The following is a 10,253-nucleotide window of genomic DNA, read 5'->3' as shown; positions in this document are numbered from 1 at the left end:
CCCGCGTACGAGGAATCCCCTCCTTTTTTATGCACCCGCCTTGCTTCCAGAACCTGCAACCCTGTCAGAAAACGTTAGACGCTGGGCTTTGTCGTATATCCCGGACACCTGTCGTGCTGCTATTGGTCGTGAAGGCATCTTCTTGTTTAGGAACCTCCGCCTTTACAGATGAGTTTTGTCTTGTAGTGAAGGACATCTGTCAGGCTACTATTGGTTATGAGAGCATCTTTTCGTTTAGGAACCTCCGCCTTCGCACATCTCACTGGTATGTAATGATTACCCTTGACGGACAATTGTGATCTTCCGACTCCTGCACAACTTAGCTCATCCTATTTATCGCGGTCTGCATCTACCTCACACCCCTCGACCAGATCCCGCCTCTAAGCGTTACTTGTCAGTCGGGCTAACCCTGAACAGCCCTGTTGATCACGGTCTGTACTTGTACCCTGTATTTCCTGGCGCTCGACCATAAGCCTGTAGATCGGGCTGTCTTTACACAGCTCTGCCGCTTCCGACTTGTGATTTGTGACTTGAACTTCCGGACCTTCGAATTATAGGCCTGTAGATCGAGCTGCCTCTACCCAGCTCTGCCGATCCCGACCCGTGCATATTTGCTGGCCCTCGACCGTAAGCCTGTAGATCGGGCTGTCTTCACACAGCTCTGCCGCTTCCGACCTGTGATTTGTGACTTGCACTTCGGGGCCTTCGAATCGCAGGCCTGTAGATCGAGCTGCCTCTACCCAGCTCTGCCAATCCTGACCCGTGAGTATTTGCTGGCCCTCAACCGTAAGCCTGTAGATCGGGCTGTCTTTACATAGCTCTGCCGTTTCCAACCTGTGATTTGTGACTTGCACTTTCAGACCTTCGAATCGCAGGCCTGTTGATCGAGCTGCCTCTACTCAGCTCTGCCGATCCCGACCTGTGCCCGGTGTTCCGCCTGTCGTCTCCCTTTGTCTTTCAACTACTTTGCCCCTTGATCGATAAGTCTGCCTGACCTCTGACTACCCCATATGCTTGCCTCTGACTGCCTAGTCAGCTTGACTATTGACTACCAAGTCACCTTGACTATTGACCGCCACGTCCTCTTGACTTTTGACCGCTATATGGCCTTGACCCTTCTTACCCTTTCCTCTTGGGCCCCTCCATTGCCAACCGTATCACAAGCCTCCCTCACAAGTCTAGTCGAAGGAGGACGACAGTCTGACTGACTAGACCTCAGCGCATCTCTAAGATCTCAGCATATCTCCGTCACCTCAGCATATCTTTATGACCTCAGCCTATCTCTGTGTCTTACCACACCTCTGCGCGCCCTGCTTCCTACCTCACATAGCAACCTTTGTGTCGCATCACCGGGGATGCCATGCCTCCTTAATTGCTTTGCCAGTCGCTTGGGGTACCGTGCCCACGTAGTTGCTTTGACTTGGCTACCCATCCTCTTTATAAAGAGTCTTACGGTCACTTCTTTATTCTATCCTTCTTCTGTCACGCCTTCCCACTTTCTTTTGCTAACCCGCATTCCACCAGCTTCTTCCCCACGAGATGCATTCTCCTTTTTCTGAGGAGGTTGATCAACCACCTTCCCAAACGCGGATAGATCAGCTCACCTTACAACTTGCCGAGAAAGAACGTGAACTGGAGCACGTATCCAAGGATCGAGCTCGTCAACTAGCTGCCCTGCACTCCATGGAAGCTCAGTATCGTGTTGCAAAGTCTTGCGTGCATGCTGAGAAGGCGAGGAAAGAGGAATGCCAGGCTAGCCCGCAGCGCCAACTCAGCCTTCAGAAACGCTTGCAGCAAGAGCATGAAACGGAGCTATCTCTCCTCCGTGCGTATCTCGACGACAAGCAAGACACGATCGCTCGGCAATAAACAGTCATCAACTCCTTACACGCGGAGCTGGCTCGAGCTTGGAACGCCCCAGAGGCTCCTAAGTCCCCAGACATTTCTTCACACGGTAGTGCTCATTCTCCATGACCAATCCTTTCCCCGAGTTAAAACTAGTTCAGGCCATAGTTGTCTCAGTGGCTCCTTTGCCGCAAAACGTTCCCTCTTGTAGTCTTGGCTGTATCGCTTGCTTATTGAACTGTGCTGCTGTACTTGTATATCTGTCCTTTTCCGGCATAGTCTTTCCTGCTCAATTTTCATCTAGCAAGCATTTTTAGAAACTGACCCGTATGTAAGAGCCAAGAGTTGCATCATGACTCATTTTTATGTATGAATTTTGGATAATAAAACCAACATAGTGCTTGAAAATTAAAACTGCAATGAACATGCAAAACCTGATTCCGCAGTTAATATTGATGCTTTAGGGGTAGGGTGGATGGCCTCCCGTACTCCGTACCTCGCATATTTGCTGCATATTTGCAATTTGCATAAAGGAACTACAACAAGACCAGATGTAGTTAACCTGATTAGTGGGAGACGTTCCGCTCATCGTGAGGCATATCCATCTGAAAGGTAGTTAGGCGTGGGCGCCGAGCTCGCTTATGATTTTCCCAGGGGAGATGGCTTTTGATTCCCGCACGGGGGCCGACCTGAAAGGTCGTTGGGCGTGAGGACAGAGCTCACTTTTGATTCTCACATAGGAGCCGACCTGAAAGGTCGTTGGGCGTGAGAACAGAGCTCACTTATAACTCGCACTGGGGCGAGAGTCTGGGACTACCGACCTAAAAGGTCGTTGGGCGTGAGCACAGGCTCACTTTTAATTCTCACATGGGAGCCGACCTGAAATGCCGTTGGGCGTGAGAACAGAGCTCACTTATAACTCGCACTGGGGCGAGAGTCTGGGACTATTGACCTAAAAGGTCGTTGGGCGTGAGCACAAGGCTCACTTTTAATTCTCGCATGGGAGCCGATCTGAAAGGTCGTTGGGCGTGAGAACATAGCTCACTTATAACTCGCACTGGGGCGAGAGTCTGGAGATACCGACCTAAAAGGTCGTTGGGCGTGAGCACAAGGCTCACTTTTAATTCTCGCATGGGAGCCGACCTGAAAGGTTGTTGGGCGTGAGAACAGAGCTCACTTATAACTCGCACTGGGGCGAGAGTCTGGGACTACCGACCTAAAAGTTCGTTGGGCGTGAGCACAAGGCTCACTTTTAATTCTCGCATGGGAGCCGACCTGAAAGGTCGTTGGGCGTGAGAACAGAGCTCACTTATAACTCGCACTGGGGCGAGAGTCTGGGACATTCCGGTCCGAGACAGGTGGCGATGGTGCTAGTCTGAGACCAGTAATGATACTCCGGTCCGAGACCGGTGGCGACGGTGCTGGTCCGAGACCAGTAATGATACTCCGGTCCGAGACCGGTGGCGATGGTGCTGGTCCGAGACTAGTAATGATACTCCGGTCCGAGACCGGTGGTGATGGTCTGAGACTAGTAATGATACTCCGGTCCGAGACCGGTGGCGATGGTGCTGGTCTGAGACCAGCTGGACCCCAAACGGCGAAGGCATAGATGCATTGCTCTTCTCCACCTTCATCCATCTCGCCTATGCCGACCTCATTGCTTTGGTTGATCTGGTCGTTATTGCTAGCTTTGGGCTTACTCATTCGCGTCGCGTTTCTCCCTGCAATTGCATTGTGTATGGTATAGAATTAAGAATAGAGAAGGGAGCGTAAAAACCTTACTCAACCCCTGGGCCACAGTGCCCTTGCAGCTTATGATGACCCCGCAGTTCTCGCGATGCGCTTGGTTAGCTGATCGGATCAGGGGCTGCCTACGCAGAGCTACTTGCTCGAATGATCGAGCAAGCAACACCCCCACAGGCCCGCATGATACTTCTCTGATCTGACATTCACTTCTGCTGACCTGCCTTGTCTCATTCGCGACCCTTTTGAATTGCCTGGCTTTTGTAGCTTTATGAGACTTCCCGCCTAGCCTCGGGCCTTTCATGAAGAATGCCCCTTTTTTGGGGCCATGCCCCTTCATGATTACCTCGCCATGTCAATCTTTAATGCGCTTCCTCTCGCGATGACACTTGTCCGGCGCCTCTATTGCTCACGCCTCCTGATGCCATCTTTCGACCCTTTTTCGCACCCTCCGGCGCTTACTTCCCATCTGACGGCGCTAGGGTGTATTACACAAAAAGATACTTGGCTCGACTCTCGATGTTTCCTAGGAATGAATGGGCTTTATAAACCCTAAAGGCAGTCCGCCATCTTCACTTCGACGCTTCACTATCCTCTTTCTCTTGTTCGTGGCCGCTTCTGGTAGTGCAACTTCTCGTCTTCCTGCTCGCGCCCGACCTGTGACCCCTCTTGTCTTCGACCTCCTCCTTTGCTTACTCCTCACAATCATTGACAGTAAGGAAACCTTCTGGTATTCATGCTATATCTCTGATCTGGACCATCACGACTTGTCTTTACTGCAATCCCATTTGAAGTTAGATTCCTCGTATGAGCTTCGTCTCCCTTTGTCCACTGAACACCCCTCTTCTCCTCCCGAAGGTTTTGTCACCGTCTTTAGGGATGAAGTCTTAGGCGACCTTCGCTTTCCTTTACACCCTTTCTTCTCCGAGCTGTGTCAGTACTGCGGCCTCAGCATTTCTCAGTTTGCCCCTAATGTATTCCGAGCTGTCTGCGGAACCATCATCTTGTGCCGCATTTATCACATTCCCTTGACCGCTCGATTATTCCATCATTTCTATTCCTTCCGGCGGGCCGAGGCGGGGGTATTCAACGTTCAGGCCAAGCCGGGCTATAAGTTTTTTGATGACTTACCTTCTTCCAATAAAGGCTGGAGATCTCGCTTTTTCTTCCTCAAGCCCCCCATCCCCTTAACCGGGCCTTCCCAATGGCGTCCCATCCTTGCTTCAGACTTCCCTTTGCACGCTCATGAACCTGCCTGCTCCGCAGCTGCGGACAAGCTGAGCGGTGTTGTTGTTCACTTGTCTGCATTGATGCTAGAAGGCATTTTGTACGCTTTTGGTCTTAGTCCTGTTTCCACAGAAATCGGAGCTCCTTTTGGTAAGTTGTTACTTCTTATATGCCGCTCTTCGCTAACTGAGGTGCTTTTTCCTCTTATTCTTGTAGTGGTTGCCATCCTCCGCTCTTTTGCCAATCAGGAGACACCCTCGGTTGCCGTTCTGCAAGCTCTGAACGAGGAGCTAACACAAGGCCTATCTTCTGACCCCGCTGCTTCCGCCGGTCCACAGCCTTCGGGACCCCGAACCTCAGAGACGGTAGCCGCCTCGGCGCTTATTGAGCCACCTGCCCCCAGCCCTGCAGACTCAGCCCTACCCCGCATCTCTGATCAACCTACATCTGAGCCATCGCTAGCAGGACAAGTACCTTCTCTCCCTCCTACTATGAAGCTGCGCCTTACGCGCAAGGGCAAGAGAGCGGCCCTAGTCACCGCAACTTCTCCTCCACCTCCTCGCCGTCAACGTGTAGTGAGTATCTCTTCCCCCTCTAGGTCCTCGGATACGAGCTCGACTCAGGAGACAAGCTTGGCCCTGGAGAAGGCCTCTGATCTGGAAGTGGCAGACCCGTCATTGGACCTGACAGCTCCGATACCAATCCAGAGTGTATTACTTGCCCCGCCTTCATCCTCTGACGATCAGCCCCTGGGCTTGCTGACTCCCCCAGCCTCTCCTCTTCTTGCGCCTGTGAGCTCAGCCATACCGACTCTGAACCTGCCTTCCGCAGACCTAGCTTTCGAGGCTTCCTGGAGACTTCCTTCAGAGACCGACCCGGCTTATGCGCCCGCTGCCGACCTATCTTCTATCTTTGGTAGGGTCGATTTCTATGGGGACTTGGCCACCACCTGGCAATCAGCCAACCGCCAATTCTGGGAGAGCAGTTCCCCTTTGGAGGGGTTTGATCAAATTGCTCGTTCCTTGGTAGCGGTAAGCTCCTCTTCTTCCTCTTCTGGGTATTCATATGCTTCTATAACTCCCTTTCCCTTCCTATGGCCACCTGCAGACCTGTTCCGCGAGTCTGAGTGTCGTTCAGCGAGCGACCGAGCTTCAGCGAGAGAACGCGGGGCTCAAGGCACGTCTTCAGGAACTAGAGCCCCCTGTGGCTTCCTCAGCTCCTCCTGAGCCTTCCCTTGGAAGCTTGGATGCTTATCTGCGTGCCGTCGGGGAATCTGCGGCCTCTGCCCGAGCCATCTCCCATGCCGCCTTCGATAAACTTCAAAAGTTGGAGGCGGCCTTAAAGACAAGTGAGTCTTCCTTGGCTTCTAAAGCGGAGCGTCATCAAGCGGCAGTTTCTGAGCTAAAAGACAAAGAGGCAGATCTGCTCTCCCGATCAGCAGAGTTGAGATTGCTACGACAAAGTCAGGAGCTCCTGTAAATAGGGTTGGCCGATGCCCAGGCCCTGGCTAGTGCTGCCGCTAGCCGGGAGGCAACCGTGCAGACTCAGTGGGAAGCTTGCCAAAACACTCTTCTATCTTTGCAAGCGGAGCTCTCTCAGGCCTAGGAAGCAGTGTCTCAGGGCTAGAGCAATTTATCTATGGCTCGCGCTGAGGCTGCCAAGAACAAGAACAGCCTGGAAGTGTACTAGGTCGGTGAACCAGGGCGGCTGAAAGCCTACCGACTGGCCTATGTCAGCTCTTCCTTTTTCCTCCAAAAGCTGGGGTGCTGGATGGTCTTGTTGCTGTGTCACGGGACCGCGGGCGGGGTCAAACAGGCCTTCGAGCAAGGCTTTCTATGCTCGTCACCTCCTGTCCCCTTCCTGGACACAGCTCGCCTATCCAGGGAATTGCCGCAGGAAACTTTCCCTTCCTTCGAAGCGGATGATGGAGTTTTCCTCCTGGAGGCTCCTCCCCCTGCGGCCGATCAGGCTTCCATGGATATTTCTGCCCAGGCTCTTCCTGTTGCTGTTCCTGAAGCGTCTGCCGATCCTGCGTCTTCCTCCCTGGTGCTAGCCGACCCCGTGCTCCTTCCGCTGGCCTCCAGTGACCCTGCACCCTCTTCCTCGGATGTTGCGTAATTGGCAATATGTTGTAATCTTAACTTCTATGTGCTGATCTTGAATCTTCCATGATTGTACTAATTCGTGTGGTCATATTGGACTTTGGATGACTATACTTATCTGCACTTATATCTGGATAATCGTATTGCTTCCCCTTCATGTGTCTTTAGCTTGCTTCTTTTCTTAGTAGGTTGTCCGTGGCCTTGGTTGATCTCTGACAATCTGCTCGCCCTTGCTTATTTTGCTCGGCTACGTCGCTCTTCCTCCGATAGTTGCCTTTATACCTAGCCCGGCCAGGGCTAGACTTTACCTTGCATGTCCCTGAAGCCCGCTGATCTGATCTACCCGTCTTCCTAATGGCTCCTCCGTACACTTTTGTCTTGCTTGGAGAGATCACCTTAGGAGGCGCTTCATATCTCGAGCCCCTGCCTTTCCTATAATGCCCCCTGGTTATACTTTCGAGGATCATCACAAGGCGTTCCCTGTATATTTCCGCCCCTGCATCAACTGTCCGTTGTCAATTTACGAAAATGTCCTTCCTCCGCAATACCTATAAGTATCTTCTTGCGTCTTTCCTTCCCTTATGATTTGCTATCACCACGGAGCACCCAAACGTCGCCGTCGCCGACTGACTTTCTCCGAGATCTTGCCGCGATCCTTCCTTTTCTCTAAGCCTCTTCTTTTCGTTTGTTCTTTCTATCTCCTGAGATAATCTCTTTTGCAATGACCTCTCCTTCTTGGATCTCCTTGTTGGCGGAGCATTTCCCAGGCGCTTCGACTTTTGCTGAGTTGGATTGGGATGACCTACGGTACACTTATGAAATCCCTACTAGCTTTCACCCCATCATCCCTACTGGTGTGAACCTGTACTTTGATCCTCCGCCTGGTTCTTGTACTTTCTTTACTGAACAATTTGTATCTGGCCTTCGTCTACCCCCACATCCTTTTTGTCTGGAGTGTGCCGCTACTTTAAGATCCCCCTAGGTCAGCTAACTCCCAATTCCATAAAGATTTTATGTGGCTTCGTAATACTCTGCGAAGTTTGTGAGGTTTCCTGGTCAGCTCCCCTTTTTCACTGCTTCTTTGCTCTTGCTCGGCACGCCGACGGGCTTTTTTATTTCCAAGCTCGCAGTCACACTGCTTTCTTCTCTCCTCTTCCTCCTCCCAGTGCTAACTGGAGGAAAAAGTTCTTTTTTCTCCGATTTCCAGAGGAAACAAACTGGCCCATGCACTGGCAATCTACTCTGCCTCTACCCCCGGCATTGGAAGAGTTCCATATGGACCTCCCCTTTAGTATGGCTGCAACCCAGATGGAGGATTGGCGCCTAAATCTAACAAGACTGCTATCTGGCGACCTACTTTCTTATTTCAGGCTAAGCCCCCCCCCCCTCTCCTGAAACACTGCACTCCTTAGGTAAGTTCGTGCTGAGCTCCCCCTTTCGCTCATTTTCTGTTAGACTGACTCTTCGCGTTGGTGCCTACAGCTGAGGTTTTGCATCGCGCATCAGAGGTTCTGCCTTTGCCCCTCAGTGATCTGGAAATACTACGGCGCGGTCGGGTGATCTTGGAGAGGAGGCTACTCCCTCATTTTGGATCCACCTCATTTGGGACAGCGCCTCAGCCTACTTCCAACCCCACCTCACACAACGCTTCTCCTTCACCTGCCGCCCAGAGCCGAGGTCGGGGTCGTGATACAACTGGCCGTCTGGCCAGACGCGTCTTCCGAGGAGCCTCCCGGGCCTCCAGACGTGCTCGCGCAGCCCCCCATCGTGTCGGTCGAGGCTCATCCAGTCGGGGCGCCACAGACAGAGGTGCTCCAACCTTTTCACGGGGTCATCCTTGCTCTGATAATTCTTACTCTGACAACCCGCCCCTACTTCACAGACGGCGTCGAAGACCAGGTCTGACTTTACGAGCGCTTAATCCTGTTCCTTTTACTACTATATTGCTCCCTGCTGCCATCGTGGCTGACTTTGACCCCACTCCCTTCTTTATTTTTGTTTCGTTTATCTGGCAGCCTCTCCCAGCCCTTACAGGGGAAGACCAGCTGCATTCCGCTTTACCCCCACTCCTGCTGAGGAAGACAGCCCAGGCGATCGTCATGACCCCGTGCCAACTGAGCCCGTTCCCGAGCCACCTCCTGCTCCTCCTAGTTCTGACGCCGGCCCTTCTCAACCTTCCTCCTCCGCCCGCCATCATTACAGGACCACTATCCCCTCTGAAGCTGCTCTAGCTCGTCAACACGACACCCCCACGAGCATTCTGATGATGAGAGGCTGCCTCGGCAGTTTGTGGGCGGAGAGCATGAGTCAAATGGATAGCGCGTCGCCATTAGTTCAGATGGATAGGTTCTCGAAGTCCTGGGCTAAAGTAAGTACTCTTCACCTTACACTTGGTATTAGTTTGCCTTAACTGAGGGTTATATCTTCCATCCAGACTCATGCAGAATCTTTGGTGCTAAACCAATCCTTCCACGCCCTCCATCATGAAAGCAAAGAACTCCGAGAGAGAGTCTCTGAATTAGAGCTGCAACTGAATGACCCAACCCAAGCTAGTTATGCATTGCGAGCAGAAGTCCAAGCCTTAACCAACCAGACCAATCGACAGAAAAGGTCCCTGGTGCAGGTCAAAGATGAGCTCCAAGATTTGAAGGAGGAGAGAGCTGCATCTAAGGCAGGGTATCAGCAACAATTAGCCCACCAGGCTCAGGAAATACAGTCCAAGGATACCCTTCTGCAAGAGAGGAACAAGAAATTGGAGGTTCAGGCAGCTCAACTGGAAACTCAAGCAGCTGAACTGAGGGCTCTGAAAGCAGAACTATCCCAGTCTCGAGCGGCTCTGACGGGAGTATCCACGGCCTTGGCGGTCTATCGGGAAGGAGAGAGTGATCGTTGCCTTTAAAGTCGAATGTCATATCTGAGCTCTCCTGAGTTTTTATCCCAAGCCGGGGCACGTTTTTCTGCAACCGTACCCTACACGGCAGCTGGAGTTATCAGACAGCTTCACGCGCAGAATTTCTTGAACTCCATCCCTCCCGCAGACTTCTTGGATCAGGATAAGATCATCCAAGGTTTTCCGGATGAGATCTTTGCTCCTTTCAAATGATTTGTTCCAACTGCTTAAAACTGATGAGATTTTTACATATACATGAGTATCTTTGAATTTTTACTTGACTACCCTACCGTCTCCAGAACCCTCGGCCGACCTGGCTTATACCCATAGAGTCGGCACCCTTCAAACTCGATAAGGCCGTAGGTAGTTAGCACTCCAAGGTCGGTCTAGCTCCCTTCCTTGAGCATCCTGCAAATAATAGGCCCCCGATGCCAATTTCTTGATAA

General features: G+C 52.0%; 1 protein-coding gene across 1 annotated transcript; it reads left to right on the top strand.

Annotated features, from left to right (window-relative positions):
• The first annotated feature begins 8,141 nt into the window (after positions 1-8,141).
• Positions 8,142-9,816, top strand: LOC121994788. Its single transcript, XM_042548709.1, has 3 exons — positions 8,142-8,208; positions 8,933-9,285; positions 9,352-9,816. The coding sequence occupies exons 1-3, from the start codon at positions 8,142-8,144 to the stop codon at positions 9,814-9,816; spliced, it is 885 nt and encodes a 294-aa protein (XP_042404643.1).
• Positions 9,817-10,253: the final 437 nt, after the last annotated feature.

Source organism: Zingiber officinale, chromosome 6A, assembly GCF_018446385.1.
Source record: "Zingiber officinale cultivar Zhangliang chromosome 6A, Zo_v1.1, whole genome shotgun sequence".
Taxonomy (NCBI): Eukaryota; Viridiplantae; Streptophyta; class Magnoliopsida; order Zingiberales; family Zingiberaceae; genus Zingiber; species Zingiber officinale.
This window is presented reverse-complemented; position numbering and strand designations above follow the sequence as displayed.

Excerpts from the sequence above, each read along its gene's own strand:
- LOC121994788 (XM_042548709.1), top strand. The coding sequence starts at position 8,142 with ATGCACTGGCAATCTACTCTGCCTCTACCCCCGGCATTGGAAGAGTTC. Across the intron at positions 8,209-8,932 it reads CCATATGGACCTCCCCTTTA|CCTCTCCCAGCCCTTACAGG; the intron begins GTATGGCTGCAA and ends TTTATCTGGCAG. Across the intron at positions 9,286-9,351 it reads TCTCGAAGTCCTGGGCTAAA|ACTCATGCAGAATCTTTGGT; the intron begins GTAAGTACTCTT and ends TCTTCCATCCAG.